General features: G+C 43.8%; 1 protein-coding gene and 1 long non-coding RNA gene across 2 annotated transcripts in view; both read left to right on the top strand.

Annotated features, from left to right (window-relative positions):
- LOC309564720 overlaps positions 1-17,846 on the top strand; it is a 626,554-nt gene that overhangs the window by 172,056 nt on the left and 436,652 nt on the right. The gene's annotated exons all lie outside the window — the stretch shown is intronic.
- LOC309563861 (uncharacterized protein) lies at positions 12,919-16,511 on the top strand (the record flags this gene model as incomplete). The annotated part of the gene is made up of 3 exons (XM_082268496.1): positions 12,919-13,180; positions 14,066-14,116; positions 16,417-16,511. 3 exons carry the CDS (start codon positions 12,919-12,921, stop codon positions 16,509-16,511), a joined length of 408 nt encoding a protein of 135 aa, XP_082124622.1.

The following is a 17,846-nucleotide window of genomic DNA, read 5'->3' on the forward strand; positions in this document are numbered from 1 at the left end:
AGGTGACTTTAACACCATAATTAGGCCTGAAGACAGGAGGGTCTCCATAGACAGGCTGGGTTATGATAGCGTTTTTCTTAGAGATATGGTTAGACAAGCAGGCCTGGTAGATGTGCACATTAAGCACTGCCCTGGCAGCACGGGATTCACGTTTCAGAGAGGGAATAGTCAGAGTAGGATAGATAGGTTTTTTTTAAAGGAGAACTCTGCTTTCTCGGCTCCTGAGTTGAGGGTGGTGGAGTTCTCTGACCACTGTATGCTGTCTGTGACTCTGAATGCCTCGGACACTCCACCCAGGGGAAGGGGTACCTGGAAACTGAATTCGGCTCTCCTGGAAGATGTAGAGGTAAGACAATCCTTTGAGGATTTTTTTCAGGCACAGGTTTCTATTCTGGACTTTTGCAGCAGTAAGTCAGAGTGGTGGGAGCTTGTGAAACAAAGGGCGATTGGACTTTTCAAGGCCATAAGTAAGAAGAAGCAGCTTGGTATGTATATTGCCTACCAGCATTTGCGGAGGAAGCTTGATCGTCTTGTCTCGTATGGAGGAGATCCAGGGGAGATCTCGGAGGTAAAGCTTCTTCTTAGGAAGTGTCAATACGACCGGCATGCCTCCTTGGTTCTGGAGAGAGATTATGGGAAATATCACTCGCCTGATCCTTACCAGAACTGTAAGCAAGGCATAGCAGTTAAGACGGTCATAGGTCTGAGGGATAGTACGGGTTCCCTGGTGAAGTCCAGATCAGGGATCCTGGAGATCTTCAGGTCATATTACGCAGACCTTCTGGGAAGAAAGGACCTTAGTCGGGACAGGATGGAAAGCTTTCTGGATTCTACTCCAGGATTGGGAAATGATACATTGCCTTTGATGGATTTGACAGAACCAATTTCAGCGGATGAGGTAGTTTGTGCTATAGAGAAGCTGGCTACCAAAAAGTCGCCTGGGCCAGATGGGTTGACAGCTGAATTTTACAAGTGTTTTAAGTCCATTCTGGCTCCCTTTTTAGCGGAGGTTTATAACAGCTGTTTAGATGAGGGTTCTCTCCCTCCCTCCATGAGGCAATCCGCTGTGATTCTTCTGTCAAAAGGTAAAGACCCCTCAATAATTGAGAACTGGCGCCCCATCAGTCTTCTCAATGTTGATAGAAAGATCTTGGCGAAGATTCTTTTTTGGCGCTTGTCGTCAGTAGCAGGCGATTTGTTGTCCAATCATCAGCACTGCTCGGTCCAGGGCAGAAGTACCTTTTCAGCAATTTTAGCTGTCCGGGAGGCTTTGGAGCGATGCAGGGCTGCTGGATGGAGAAAGTACTTGCTGGCATTGGATCAGGCGAAGGCTTTTGATCGAGTCAATCATGAGTACCTGTATTTGCTACTTGGTAGATACGGCCTGCAGGGGAGGTTTATTGATTGGCTGAAAACATTATATAAAGGGGCTGAGAGCTTCCCACTTGTTAATGGTTGGGTTGGACGGCCTTTTGAGGTTGGCTCTGGGGTGCGCCAGGGGTGTCCTTTGAGCCCCCTGCTATATGTATTCGCAATTGACCCCTTCATAAGAAGGTTAGAGAGTGGATCGTTGTGTGGGGTGCCTTTGGGCATTGCTGGTGTGCCGCCTTTGAAGGTCGTGGCCTATGCCGATGATGTGTCTGTTATTATCTCTGGGATGGAGGAGGCGCAGGAGGTGGTCTCTGTGATAGAGCAGTACACTGAGGCTTCTGGCTCTAAAATCAATCATGAAAAGAGTGAAGTTTTCTGGATGGGTGAGGAGGGTGAAAGCTTCGAACTTCCGGATGCCTTCCCAGAGCCCCAGCAGGAAATTAAAGTGTTGGGCATCAAATTTGGTCCTGGTGACTATGGTCATCGAAATTGGGAAAGCAGGTTGTTGAATGCCAATGCCAAGGTGGCAAGCTGGAAGAAATGGAAACTTTCCTTGAGGGAAAGGGTTGACTTGATTAAAACTTACCTGATCCCAATCTTTTTATATGTCAGCTTTGTCTGTATCTTGCCGGAATCTCTCTATGCAAGGGTGTACAGCTGCTTTTTCCAACTGTTATGGGGAAATAGGCTGAACCTGATTAAACGCAATGTAACTTACCTGTCCAGGCGGGAAGGTGGTCTAGGAATGGTCAACCCTATAGTTTTCTTTTCTCTGCTTTTTTTAAAGTATAATCTTGGTAATATGTTAGCAGAGACCCCGCCGGGATGGGTGGGTATTTTTCAATCTTGGTTTAGGCCTTTTCTGCGATGCTGGGAAGATGGCGGGCCAGTGAAAAGTCTGAGAGTCCGACATGGCAAGCCTCCGGCTTATGTTGCCCCGTGTCTGAAAATACTTAGGCAGTGGCAGGTGACAGTGGGGGATATCAAGTCCCTCCCCAGAAAGCTTCTGGAGAAGAGGATTTTGGGCTCTGCTTTCAGTGTGTCGCTGACCTTAAGGGATTGCCCAGGCCCCGTAATGAGGGAGGGGTTGCGTTTAATTAACTTAGGAAGAATCCCTTTGAAGTTTAGGGATCAAGCCTGGCTCGCTTTCCATGGAAGGCTCTATGTGAGAGGGAACCTGAAGCATCGCCCTGTGGATGATCGGGATTGTCCTAGAGCGGAGTGTGTTGGTAAAGTGGAGTCTATGGACCACTTTTTGCTCCAGTGTCCCTTTAACATAGAGGTGTATAAAAGGGTGGGGAGGGCTCTAGGCATCCCCTTTCTCTATCGCATGAGTTATGCGGAGTGGGTGTATGGGGCATTCCCGACTCGCTGGGATTTTGATTTGGATACACTTTTTCTAGTTAGTATAGTTGTCCGTTACTTCACGTGGAATGCACGGTGCCAGATTACCCTGCGGAAGAAAGTCCTCCCTGTCGAGGTGGTGGTGTACGATATTCTGGGTGAGGTTGGGAAGATTCGGGGTCTTGAGAAGGGCAGGGAGCCTCGAGCGGTCTGGATAAGGGCGTGGAGGAATATCAGACCTGCTTTTGGTGAACTGTCCATCTCTGGGTGAAAAGCTTTTTTCCTATGCTATTTCTTTCACACCCTTAGCTTTTGTTAGTTAATATCTTCATTTTTGAAGAAGGGCTGCATGCATAATGGGAGTGGTTTTTGTTTCTTGACCTCGCAGGTTTGATGTCTGGTGTGGTGGTGTGAGTCTAATTAAGATTATTTTTCCCGGTAATGATGTGTTTCATGATGTGAGTTTTGTTTTTGCTGTAAAGGCAGTCTTTATTTGAGAGCAGAATTTGCTATGTATTTTTTTTTCCCCTTTTCATGTAAATATGTATATATTTATTTATGTATATTGATTTTATGCTTATTGATTGCAAGACTTTTAATAAACAAAATTGGGAAGAATGTTCCTTACATTGGTGGTCAGTGGGAAGAATGACCCTTACATTGGTGGTCAGTGGGAAGAATGTCCCTTACATTGGTGGTCAGTGGGAAGAATGTCCCTTACATTGGTGGTCAGTGGGAAGAATGTCCCTTACATTGGTGGTCAGTGGAAAGAATGACCCTTACATTGGTGGTCAGTGGGAAGAATGTCCCTTACATTGGTGGTCAGTGGGAAGAATGTCCCTTACATTGGTGGTCAGTGGGAAGAATGTCCCTTACATTGGTGGTCAGTGGGAAGAATGCTCCTTACATTGGTGGTCAGTGGGAAGAAGGAGGAGGACACACCCAAGGAGCTCTCTGTGAGATCCAGCCCTTTTCAAGCCTGGGCCTTGCTTGCTAGCTTGGCCCAGGAACAATGCCTGATCCTGGGGGAGGCCCTGGGAGGGATCCCCCTGATGACACGGGGCCTAGTGAGGAGGAGGTGGAGGACCTGTCTGTGGGTCCAGGCCCCGGTGAGAATGCGGATGTCTTCAGCCAGAAGGTTATCAATCGTTTTAGGGCGATTGGGAGAGCGGAAGAAAAACTTAAAGGTTTGAAGGCTGAACACAAATCCTTCAAAACTAAGTATTTCCAGGCCTGGAGTAAAAATCGCACAGCCATGAAGCCTGAGTTGCAGGAATTGGAGGAAAAGGTGAAGAAACAAACTTTATTATTGGAAAGGCTGAAAGACGGAAGTGGAGCATTTAAAGAAAAATTTGACAATGAGAGGAGATTTACCAGCCAAGCATCAGCAAGTTCTGTGGATCAGCAGCCTCGGTTAATGGATGACCCGGCTCCATCTGCCTCTGCACCTCTCCCCCCATGCCAGAACTGGGAATCACCAGCGGCAACCAGCCAGGGGGTTGAGAGTGGACATGGATCCCTGACATTTATCCAGGAGATGGAGTCACCCCTGAAAGCAGACAAGTTTGTCTTTTCTGATGATCCATCAGAAATCCCTGAGGATGGGCAGAGGAGATACAAACCAGCAAAGCTAGTACTGGTGGAGAAATCCCAGTTTACCATGCTGCCTTCCAGCATGTCTGCCCCACCTGCTGTAGTGGATGGTGTCCCAGGTGAGAAGGAACTGCATATTGCAGTTATTGCTGAGGAGAAATCCGGTGCAGACATGCAGGGTAAATCCCTGACAGAATCACCAGATTGTGAAAGAAAGGTGGATGGACTTGCATCTAACACCCCAGGCATAGATTTTTCTGCTCCTGCTGAGACCAGTAGTCCCTCTACAAGCAAAATGGCTGCAAACTCCAAAGAGTTTGCTTCAGCTGAGTTTCCCAGTGTTCAAGGGTTGATTGACCAGCTGTTTGCTGGTGGGGGAGGGGATCAACATGGTGTTGCAAGTGGAATGGAAGTAGCAATGGAAATATCCTGCAATGCTTTACCTGCTGCTATGTTAAAACAGGATTCTATTTCTACAACTGAAAACTCTGTCCCAGTGGAAGAGAAGATGATCGCTGAAACTCTTACCAGTGCAGCAGCAGCTATGGATTCTGCTGTGAAGACAACAGGAATAATAAATATCCCAGCAAGTATAAAAAATTACAATAATGTTAAAGCAATGAATGTGGTGGGTGGTGGTGAAGGGGTTAGTAATGCTGGGAAAAATGAAAATGTTATTTCTCCCCCTGCTCAGCAGAGGAAAGATTTGATTGCACAGATCAATCCCGAATCTGTGCAATCGTTATCTGCTAAGTGTGTGTCAGATAATTTAAAAAAAACTGATGGATTTTCTGCTGGGAGGAATGTTGGAAGCTATGCTTCAGCTTTGGGGAGTCGCACCAGGGTGGGTGGTGGGGATTCTGTTAATCACAATTCAGGGAGGTTTTTTGGGGGGCAGGTTAGTGGGTATAGGAGGAGGAATGTGGTACAGTTGAGGTGGGAGGGGGAAGGAACCCCAATAGTAAGGGGGAGGGTGGCTGAGTTGATTTTGGAAATGGGGTTTAAAGCCTGTGATATTTTTGCTTTAATTTGCCCGGTGGGGAGTTATGAATTTGATTTATCGTTTGTAAAACCTGAAAGTTTGGATCTCTTCTGGGAGAGATTTAGGAGGTGCAAGGGCCTTCAGCAGTGGAGAGGTTTGGTGCCAAAGGTAATTTCAAGGCAGCCTTTGATAAAGTTGGTGACCATTCTGGTGCGTAACGAATCCATACCAGAGGCTGATTTATTAGTATGGCTACGCCGATATGGCGAGGTCCTCACTCCACTGCGGAAGGTCCTTGATGAGCATGGGATATGGACAGGGGCCTGGACAGTGTCACTAAAATTGGGGGTGCTGGGCGATGTAGTTCAGCACCTTCCCTGCTCAGCCTTTCTGGGTAGGGATAGGCTGACCATTTTCTACCAAGGTCAGCCTAAGGTGTGTAATAAATGTGGTGATAAAGGCCACTTTGCATCGTCCTGCACCCACAAGAAGTGCTCACTGTGCCAGGATTTAGGCCATTTGGCCAGAGAATGCACCCAGATTCGGTGCAATTTGTGCCAGCAGCTGGGTCATCCATATAGCCAGTGCCCAGAGGCACTGCATAACTTGCCAGGATTGGAGACTGAGCTGCAGAGGCTTGATAAAGAAGATGAAGCAGCTGAAGTTAGAGAGGAAATTGTTGTTGCCCCTCCTGTGTCTGTTGTGTCAGATTCTGTTTCCCCTAGTGATGTGGTCCCTGAGTCTGTCCCTCCTGTGTCTGTTGTGTCAGATTCTGTTTCCCCTAGTGATGTGGTCCCTGAGTCTGTCCCTCCTTTTGTTCCTACATCTACTGTGCGTAGATCCTCCAGACTAGCGGAAGCTGCTGGGGGGGCGGGTATAGTGGATCTTCCCCCTCGGCCTACTCCACCTCCAGTCCCTGTCTCTCGACACCGCAAACGCGGCCAAGAGGGTGCAGGGGTGCTGGATGGTGGTGGGGTCGATGGGGTTGAGGGAGGGGTGTCCATGTCCCATGTCTCACCCTCTGTTGTGGAGGATTCGGATGATGAGGGGTGGGAGAGGACAAAGAGGAAGAAAAAGAAGAAGAGGAAGACCAGTAAAGCGGTCATTTCTTCCTTACAGTTAGAGCCAGGAGGGGTTCCTCTTGGCAACACATTTTCGGTTTTATCAGGGGAAGAGTTAGTATCTGATTTATCTACTTCTTTATCATCTATGGATGAGGGGGAGTCACATAGTGTAAAGAGAGCTGTTTCGGGTGATGAGAGTGTGGTGGAGGTTAAGAAACGACTACCCCAATCATCCTGATGGCAGTGCCCGCTCTGATAAAGGTGGCGACCATTAATGTCGCCAGCGTGAAATCTGCAAGAGCTCGTGATATTGCCTTATTTTTGCTCAGTGAGTTTGATGCTGAGATTTTATTTTTGCAAGAGACCTGGCTCAATACTTTGGCCGATGTCCATCTAGCAAAAAGGGAGTGGAGATGCGGTCCCTCCTTTTGGTCTCTTGCGGCTGAGCCTTGCAGCGGAGTTGCGGTTCTTTTTAAAACCGATATGGTAACGTGCCGGCGGATAATTGAGGTAGAAATGGGGAGATGCATGGTCTTAGACGTCTCTGTTAGGGGGCAGGACCTGCGCCTGATCAATATCTATGGACCGCAGTCAAAATGGGACAGGAAATGCCTCTTCACAAAGATCAAGCCCTTCCTTTTTACATCCCAGCAGGTTGTCTTTGGAGGTGACTTTAACACCATAATTAGGCCTGAAGACAGGAGGGTCTCCATAGACAGGCTGGGTTATGATAGCGTTTTTCTTAGAGATATGGTTAGACAAGCAGGCCTGGTAGATGTGCACATTAAGCACTGCCCTGGCAGCACGGGATTCACGTTTCAGAGAGGGAATAGTCAGAGTAGGATAGATAGGTTTTTTTTAAAGGAGAACTCTGCTTTCTCGGCTCCTGAGTTGAGGGCGGTGGAGTTCTCTGACCACTGTATGCTGTCTGTGACTCTGAATGCCTCGGACACTCCACCCAGGGGAAGGGGTACCTGGAAACTGAATTCGGCTCTCCTGGAAGATGTAGAGGTAAGACAATCCTTTGAGGATTTTTTTCAGGCACAGGTTTCTATTCTGGACTTTTGCAGCAGTAAGTCAGAGTGGTGGGAGCTTGTGAAACAAAGGGCGATTGGACTTTTCAAGGCCATAAGTAAGAAGAAGCAGCTTGGTATGTATATTGCCTACCAGCATTTGCGGAGGAAGCTTGATCGTCTTGTCTCGTATGGAGGAGATCCAGGGGAGATCTCGGAGGTAAAGCTTCTTCTTAGGAAGTGTCAATACGACCGGCATGCCTCCTTGGTTCTGGAGAGAGATTATGGGAAATATCACTCGCCTGATCCTTACCAGAACTGTAAGCAAGGCATAGCAGTTAAGACGGTCATAGGTCTGAGGGATAGTACGGGTTCCCTGGTGAAGTCCAGATCAGGGATCCTGGAGATCTTCAGGTCATATTACGCAGACCTTCTGGGAAGAAAGGACCTTAGTCGGGACAGGATGGAAAGCTTTCTGGATTCTACTCCAGGATTGGGAAATGATACATTGCCTTTGATGGATTTGACAGAACCAATTTCAGCGGATGAGGTAGTTCGTGCTATAGAGAAGCTGGCTACCAAAAAGTCGCCTGGGCCAGATGGGTTGACAGCTGAATTTTACAAGTGTTTTAAGTCCATTCTGGCTCCCTTTTTAACGGAGGTTTATAACAGCTGTTTAGATGAGGGTTCCCTCCCTCCCTCCATGAGGCAATCCGCTGTGATTCTTCTGTCAAAAGGTAAAGACCCCTCAATAATTGAGAACTGGCGCCCCATCAGTCTTCTCAATGTTGATAGAAAGATCTTGGCGAAGATTCTTTTTTGGCGCTTGTCGTCAGTAGCAGGCGATTTGTTGTCCAATCATCAGCACTGCTCGGTCCAGGGCAGAAGTACCTTTTCAGCAATTTTAGCTGTCCGGGAGGCTTTGGAGCGATGCAGGGCTGCTGGATGGAGAAAGTACTTGCTGGCATTGGATCAGGCGAAGGCTTTTGATCGAGTCAATCATGAGTACCTGTATTTGCTACTTGGTAGATACGGCCTGCAGGGGAGGTTTATTGATTGGCTGAAAACATTATATAAAGGGGCTGAGAGCTTCCCACTTGTTAATGGTTGGGTTGGACGGCCTTTTGAGGTTGGCTCTGGTGTGCGCCAGGGGTGTCCTTTGAGCCCCCTGCTATATGTATTCGCAATCGACCCCTTCATAAGAAGGTTAGAGAGTGGATCGTTGTGTGGGGTGCCTTTGGGCATTGCTGGTGTGCCGCCTTTGAAGGTCGTGGCCTATGCCGATGATGTGTCTGTTATTATCTCTGGGATGGAGGAGGCGCAGGAGGTGGTCTCTGTGATAGAGCAGTACACTGAGGCTTCTGGCTCTAAAATCAATCATGAAAAGAGTGAAGTTTTCTGGATGGGTGAGGAGGGTGAAAGCTTCGAACTTCCGGATGCCTTCCCAGAGCCCCAGCAGGAAATTAAAGTGTTGGGCATCAAATTTGGTCCTGGTGACTATGGTCATCGAAATTGGGAAAGCAGGTTGTTGAATGCCAATGCCAAGGTGGCAAGCTGGAAGAAATGGAAACTTTCCTTGAGGGAAAGGGTTGACTTGATTAAAACTTACCTGATCCCAATCTTTTTATATGTCAGCTTTGTCTTTATCTTGCCGGAATCTCTCTATGCAAGGGTGTACAGCTGCTTTTTCCAACTGTTATGGGGAAATAGGCTGAACCTGATCAAACGCAATGTAACTTACCTGTCCAGGCGGGAGGGTGGTCTAGGAATGGTCAACCCTATAGTTTTCTTTTCTCTGCTTTTTTTAAAGTATAATCTTGGTAATATGTTAGCAGAGACCCCGCCGGGATGGGTGGGTATTTTTCAATCTTGGTTTAGGCCTTTTCTGCGATGCTGGGAAGATGGCGGGCCAGTGAAAAGTCTGAGAGTCCGACATGGCAAGCTTCCGGCTTATGTTGCCCCGTGTCTGAAAATACTTAGGCAGTGGCAGGTGACAGTGGGGGATATCAAGTCCCTCCCCAGAAAGCTTCTGGAGAAGAGGATTTTGGGCTCTGCTTTCAGTGTGTCGCTGACTTTAAGGGATTGCCCAGGCCCCATAATGAGGGAGGGGTTGCGTTTAATTAACTTAGGAAGAATCCCTTTGAAGTTTAGGGATCAAGCCTGGCTCGCTTTCCATGGAAGGCTCTATGTGAGAGGGAACCTGAAGCATCGCCCTGTGGATGATCGGGATTGTCCTAGAGCGGAGTGTGTTGGTAAAGTAGAGTCTATGGACCACTTTTTGCTCCAGTGTCCCTTTAACATAGAGGTGTATAAAAGGGTGGGGAGGGCTCTAGGCATCCCCTTTCTCTATCGCATGAGTTATGCGGAGTGGGTGTACGGGGCATTCCCGACTCGCTGGGATTTTGATTTGAATACACTTTTTCTAGTTAGTATAGTTGTCCGTTACTTCACGTGGAATGCACGGTGCCAGATTACCCTGCGGAAGAAAGTCCTCCCTGTCGAGGTGGTGGTGTACGATATTCTTGGTGAGGTTGGGAAGATTCGGGGTCTTGAGAAGGGCAGGGAGCCTCGAGCGGTCTGGATAAGGGCGTGGAGGAATATCAGACCTGCTTTTGGTGAACTGTCCATCTCTGGGTGAAAAGCTTTTTTCCTATGCTATTTTTTTCACACCCTTAGCTTTTGTTAGTTAATATCTTCATTTTTGAAGAAGGGCTGCATGCATAATGGGAGTGGTTTTGTTTCTTGACCTCGCAGGTTTGATGTCTGGTGTGGTGGTGTGAGTCTTATTAAGATAATTTTTTCCGGTAATGATGTGTTTCATGATGTGAGTTTTGTTTTTGCTGTAAAGGCAGTCTTTATTTGAGAGCAGAATTTGCTATGTATTTTTTTTTTTCCCCCCTTTTCATGTAAATATGTATATATTTATTTATGTATATTGATTTTATGCTTATTGATTGCAAGACTTTTAATAAACAAAATTGGGAAGAATGTCCCTTACATTGGTGGTCAGTGAGAAGAATGTCCCTTACATTGGTGGTCAGTGGGAAGAATGTTCCTTACATTGGTGGTCAGTGGGAAGAATGTTCCTTACATTGGTGGTCAGTGGGAAGAATGACCCTTACATTGGTGGTCAGTGGGAAGAATGTCCCTTACATTGGTGGTCAGTGGGAAGAATGTCCCTTACATTGGTGGTCAGTGGGAAGAATGTCCCTTACATTGGTGGTCAGTGGAAAGAATGACCCTTACATTGGTGGTCAGTGGGAAGAATGTCCCTTACATTGGTGGTCAGTGGGAAGAATGTCCCTTACATTGGTGGTCAGTGGGAAGAATGTCCCTTACATTGGTGGTCAGTGGGAAGAATGTTGATTACATTGGTGGTCAGTGGGAGTGGGAAGAATGCTCCTTACATGGTGGTTAGCAATAAGAATGCTCCTTACATTGGTGGCCTGTAGAAACACTTCCCCTTACAATGGTGGTCGATGGGAGGAATGCCCCTTACATTGGTGGTTAGTGAAAATTATATAAAAATGATTTACATACTATATATATATATATATATATATATATATATATATATATATATATATGTTATTAAAAGTGTAAAGCACACCCTCTATATAAAAAGCATTATGTAGGACGAGCACACATATGTAAACAATAGTAGCGCCATTTATGTATGGTATTGTCGGGAACGTCAGAGTGAAAGTAATTCTAGGTCCAAAATTTTGTAACATGCTGGTCAGAGCTTTGTATTTTTAATTTTTTGTATATTTTTTTATTAAACTGTTCAGCTAAGTAGACATTTGTTGCACCTGTTATATTGTATTAATTTATGAAAACCTTAAAGTGGAGTTCCACCCCTACCTCAAAAAATTAAAGGTCAGCAGCTACACATACTGTAGCTGCTGACTTTTAATACTAGGACACTTACCTGTCCTGGAATCCAGCCGTGTTTCCATTGGCTGTCAGGTGCTGCCGCCACCATTGACTGTAAGGGGCTTCACAGCCGGTTCCCAACTGTGCATGCGCGAAGTGCGCTGCGCTCTTACTGGCCCGGCAGCAGGGGAAGGAGGAGGGGATGCAAATGCTGATGTATCTCACTACGGCAAGGTTTGACTGAAGTGGGGACAGGGTACCTGTCAAAAACAGGTACCCGCCCCCGATGGTGCCAAATGTGGCACCGGAAGGGGAGGGGGGAATCAGATAAGCATAGCTTCCACTTTTGAGTGGAACTTCACTTTAAGTTTGGAAATGTACCATTGTTGTACTTTCTTTAATGTAAGTTTATTTTTCTTTATTTTCTATAATAAACATTTATTTTAAACATAGTGTAGAGAAATTCTGTGACAAACGCATGTAGCGTAGGCAGTGTAATATGTAGGTGGGGCTTTGTGTGGGTGTGGCTTGGGTGTGGGTGAGGACACAAGGGGCCCCATGATCTCCTATTGCCCGGGGGCCCCATGAGTTGTCAGTCCGCCCCTGCTGTACCTAAATGGACTAAGACAATGAACAACCAACATGTATTTCAGAATCATGCTGTTACAGAGAAATTTCAGCAGTTCCTGTCTGCTCTGCTTTTTTAGTGTGGGTGCTCTAGATAGAACAAGGCAAATTTCCAGAATGGCTCTAATATCCATTCATTAATGGAGTGGGGTGGGGTTTTAGGGGAGGTGCCCCAGAAAGATGTGTCCTCAAAAGCTTGCAGTGTGGGGAACATTATATATATAAAAAAAAAAAGTGTAATGCTGGGTGCAAGGATGTTTGCACTAAATAATGTAAGCCGATAAGCCTGTAGATTTATTGTGGTGTACTTGTATCAAATTAGTAAGGTTTTACACTGTTGGAGCTCTTCTTTTTTCCTGGTTGTTTGACAATATTGGAGAGTGAATATCTGGTCAGGTTCCTGGATGAGTGATCCCCGGGGGGGGGGGGGGAAGCGCATTGGGACCCACTCTATTTGAGGGGTCCTGGGGTTCTGGTGAGTTCTCTGTATTGGTGGTGAAACGAGGGTAGAGTGACAAATTGAGAATGAATAATGCATTGGATGGCACTTTAAAAGCACATCACATTATTGATGAAATAAGAATTCATCAATAATGTGGTGTACTTCCCTACATGATGCTGATGGATAGGATTAAGACAAGCCATAGACTACCAGGGAGTATCGGTCCATCAACACATCACGATGAGAGGAGGCAATTCACTTCCAGCCAAGAAATACCTAAGGTCCTTACTGTCTGTTTATTTGGTATGAGGCTATATGGTAATATAATATATAATATTTGGTAATATAAAAATTACTACAACAATAATTTTTTAATTAGCCAGCTAACACATAATCCCAATTAAAACGATGCCTCAGTATATAAAACAATTAAAAAGGAATTAAAAAGAAAAAAAAAAACAATTCAAAAGTTTAAATCATAGAGTGTAAATGTAAGTGTACTTAACTAGCAAAGTGCTGAATAAAGACCAAACAAATTAGTAAATGATAAGCATGTGGACAGTGTTTCAACACCTTGTAAATCTGTTATGACCAACCAGTGAAGGAATGTGTTCCAATTCCACCTCCACTTACAGTATATATAAAAAGGTGCCATCATACATTATTCAAACAACCGAAAAATCTCTTCTGAATTTTCCAAGAAGGAAACCAAACTTAAAAGCAGATATGTCAGGAATCAAAGGGAAATGTGTTACCCAGAAGATCCAATGCCAAGATCCATGCAACCCTTGCCAAAACGTAGTAGTCTGCAAAGATCCATGCAACCCTTGCCAAAATGTAGTAGTCTGCAAAGATCCATGCCAAGACCGTAAGTGTTGCGTTTATAAATTACGTATTTTTTGTACATAAATGCAGAGAGGTTGTATGAACTCTCTTCAATGTAAAATTCCTACTTTCTTATAATTTCCTGCTAAAAAAGTTTGGGTAGCCACGTGTGTCGGTTATAAATGATTGTATCAATAACTGTAGTTTCATTTTAGCTGCACCTGTATTCTTTTTAAAACCTGAATCTGGGTTTATTTTTATTTTAATTACAGAAATAAGCTGGGTCAAACAAACTAATTATATTACTAATTGATGTGGCTGCTGTCAGAGTATAAGCTGTATTTAGAATCAGGGACATTCAGTATACAGAGTTGTGTTCCTGCAGCGGTACTGGGAACTCTGTTGGCCCAAACAAGCTATTTAAAGTAAAATAAACCTGAAGTTAAATTTTGGGCAAAATGTTTTATCTCCAAGAAAAAACAGCCTTAGATTATATTTTGTATGTTTGATTACATGCCTTACAATATCATAACATATAAAAATGAGTTGGAAGAGGAATTAGATTGCAGAGGTCTGATATGAAATAAACATATGACCTGATGTGCAGAATATCTGACTGAAGTCTATTATACACCTCAACCCTGGGAAAGTATGGCCAGGTTTTCTGTTTTCACCTACTGCATGCTCCTTCCTGTACCTAAGAGCAACAAAATAGATGCCCAGGGCAATTCTGTTATGGTGGTTGCAGTACCACTGAGAAGAACATGATGAACTCCAGTTGCAGTAGATTAATAAATCCAGGGTAAACAACAATTATGCAGATTTAAATATTTGGCTGCAATATTTGGCTGATATCATTAAATGGTATAAGGTTAATTTCATCGGTCGTCTGGTATTCTTCTTTAATATATGCTTGTATCTCTTGTAGCATGTCAACCTCACCATCATCACCATGGCACCGTTTATGTCCGCCAACAAGGTAAGAGGAGCAATGGATTATTGTTTTGAGTATTTAGGATAATGGATGAAGAGTGTGTACTTTAAAATAAGCCAATCCTCCCATCACTGAGAAAGGGGATTCTTCCCCGATCACACACAGTGCATATTTTGAGTTGTTTCTTTTACAGGTGGCTTATCAATGCACTTATGATTTTACTGGATAATGGGAAAAACCTGCACAGAATTAAGCACTGCTGATTATATTGGTTGTTTTTGTCCAACAGAACACCCAAAGTGACAACTATTTCCTTTCCCTCTTACTTGTGCTTAAAAAAGTATTTTATCCTTCCAACACCTACATGAACTGCTTACTATTCCACCTGAAAGCAGAAATGAAAAGTCATACACATTCTCCACATGTATGTAGCAATGCTGCAACCTTTTCCTACCAGTAGCAACACCGTGGGTAAAATAGTGGAGTTTTAATTCACCACAGCTCTGACATATTAGTGCAACATGGAGTGAAACATGATTGCAAATTGATTAAAAATTGCCATGAGGAGTGGAATATGAATTGTTTTGCAAACCTCTGTAAATGATATGTATTTGCTAATCACATATATGTTGCTTATGCATTCTTCATCTACAGTCTGTAGATAAAGATCCTCAGCTATCCTTACCATGAAAATGATAATGTTACTCTATATTGCAGCTGTGAACTAGGAGTGCACATTTCTGCCCGCTGCTAATTCTGGGGCTTATCACAGCCACAGGTTTCCGATTAGGTGCTTGTTTGCACACAGTTTGGTTCTCTGAAGAGCAGATCATGGTGGGTAGCTAGGAGATGTTTTATTACCTTCTCACTGCCTGTTTTAACCCCTAAAAACCCACACCAGCTGTGTGCATTAATGACAACCCCATTCGGGTATATCATTTTTCCCGGTGTAAAGGATTGCGGCTTCGGCATCTGATCACCTGCCCTAACAGCTTAAGGGGGATCGATTAGGAGGCAAAAAAAATGCAGCTCAAATAAAAATACAAAAAAACTAGCGCTTCCAAAAAAGTATGCAAGATACAGCAGCTAGCACAAATTACTGGTAGGTAATATTGATTAATGAAAATTAAAATGCAGTGCTGAAATAAATGTCATGAGACAAATAGTAAACGTTAAAAAAAAGTCCCATAAAACCCTGATCCAGAGATAAATTCATCCACCTCAATGTGCCAATGGAAACAGTGTGAGTCGACATCCACCACCACTACAGATAGAACACATTGCCTCTTACTGCATCATAGATATCATTGCTGTCCCAATGATCAGAAGTGCATTCAGTGATTTTAAGAGGATCACACAGCCTCGGATGATCACACAACCTCAAAAGCCCAGTATGCAGTGTATCTGATAAGTGGATCGATGTCCGGGTAAACATATGAAATCTGAGACAAACTCGAACCTGTGTGAGATGGGGTGTCTCATGACATTTATTTCAGCGCTGCATTTTAGTTTTCAAAAATGCAGCTCAGCCACATGTTTTTACCACCTCCCAAATGCAAATTTAAACAAGGCTTAAATGATCAGGAACCAATTAGTAAGGTTTTTCCATCATGTGATCATTATGCCAGTCATGGTGGTCACTGGAAGTTTCAAACTTCCTCATCCTGCAGAAGGTACTGTGCTTTTCTCTGTCTCTGTTTCTCTGGGCAGTCAAGATAAGCTATTAGATAGCATTAAACTTTGTAAAAAAAAAAAAAAATATATATATATATATATATACATACATACAGTGTGTGGTGGCTGGTTTTGTTCACCGTCTTAACCATATCAAGCACCTGGATGAAGAGCGTACACAATCTCATCTTTTGCACAATCTCCGATTCTGTTGAATCATTGGATGGACTTTAATGTATTCATAGTAGTTGTATACTAGCGCTGCTCGTAGGTGCATTATTTATTTTAAACTACCCAGAGTTTGAGCTAGCTGTTGGTATCCTATAGGGGGCACAGATATTTTTCTTTGTTTATGTACATACATTTAAACCATTTAATTAAAAACTGCTATGGAAAATAATGTTATTTTTTTAAACATTTTTATCAATTGTTGTTGATTTGTCATCTTATAATACATTCAGAGCAAAGTGTTTTAAAACTGGTCATGTAATAGCTTGTTAATCAATGTAAAAAAAAAATTTGGGTAGGCAAATTAGAGTTCTTGTCAAGAAAAGCAATACTTATTATCGCTAAAATATTCATTCTGAGAATTTAAGCTTCAATAGCCTCTGGTCATGAAGGGGTTAGAATCTAATAAATGACTAATGAAGGTTTTTTTTTTTTCTTGGCAGATCCATGCAATCCATGCAACCCTTGTGTTGTCCCCTGCTGTCCTGATCCGTGTGATCCTTGCCATGGACATGGACATTTCTGCTGTGATAAATGAAGACATCATGTTTGTGCCTATAATCTGAGATACTCACTTGTCTGCAAAATAAACCACACTCCTCTCATTGTACACTGTTAAATCCTGCATCCTTCTGTCTCTGGTTAAATAACCCTGCCTAATAAAAATCTTAGCAACTGATATGTTTTTTCATTTTGTCACTTGTTATACACTTAACAAATTGTTGATCGTATCAAACATACTATTAGGCCCCTTTCACACGGGTGCTGAGAAGGCGGATGATAGCTCCGTCTCCGCTCTGTGTTCAGAGACGGAGCTGTCAGATCCCCACTCTCTTCTATAGGGAAATCAGATGAGAACAGACCGCCTGTCCGTTCTCATCCAATCCCATCCGATCCTCCAGGCGGATGGAAAATAGGGTTTCCATCCGATCGGATTGCAGCGGGTGTCAGCGGAGATGTCTCTACTGACACCCGCTTCCCCATAGGGATGCATGGAGCATCCGATCAGGTCCGCCTGGAAAACTGACAGGCAGATTGGATCGGATCGCCCATGTGAAAGGGGCCTAAGGAGGTTTAAAAAAATTAGAAAGGAGATATTTTCTTATTAATTTACAGATTTACTAAATTTACTAAAACTGGAGCGCACAGAATCTGGTGCAGCTGTGCATAGTAACCATTCAGCTTCCAACTTCAGCTTGTTCAATTAAGCTTTGACAAGTAAACCTGGAAGTCGATTAGTTACTATGCACAGCTGCACCTGATTCTGTGTGCGCCAGTTTTAGTAAAACTCCGCCATTGTGTTTTATACAAAGCATCACCATTTAAAAATTTTCCTTATGGTATCAAGGTGATGTTTGAATATATTTTTAGGGCAGTACAAGGTTTTCATTTGATGTACCTTATCATATCCATGACAAAAAATGGCTTAAACATTAAAAAACAACAAGCAATTTCCAAATTTGCTTCCCTCAGAACCTGTTTACTTTTGGATGATGTTTTTGTCAAATTTACTGTACATTTAGACGAAAGTTGACAAGCCTGGTCATAACCCTGTCCACGGTTAAAACACACAATTTGAAGATAAACTTTGGCTTATGACAATAGTTGATTGTCATTATGTATTCAGAGCAAAAACTGCCCAATCACAAGGATATCTGGAAAGTGGATTTACACCTAAAGATAGTAGAGAGCTCTTTTTGTTCAAAAACAGCATCTGTTCATGACAAGCTGTGACCATACAGAATTTGAATTTCTTACATAGTGTACACATCAAGATAAAAATAAGCCCTACACAAAAAGAACCCTTTCAAACAAATGTATGTTCACTACAGTTGAACCCACAAATGTTAGTTTAAAACCTTGGAAAGCAATC

The sequence above is a fragment of the Pelophylax lessonae genome (assembly GCF_965119305.1).
Source record: "Pelophylax lessonae genome assembly, chromosome: 9".
NCBI classification, from domain to species: domain Eukaryota; kingdom Metazoa; phylum Chordata; class Amphibia; order Anura; family Ranidae; genus Pelophylax; species Pelophylax lessonae.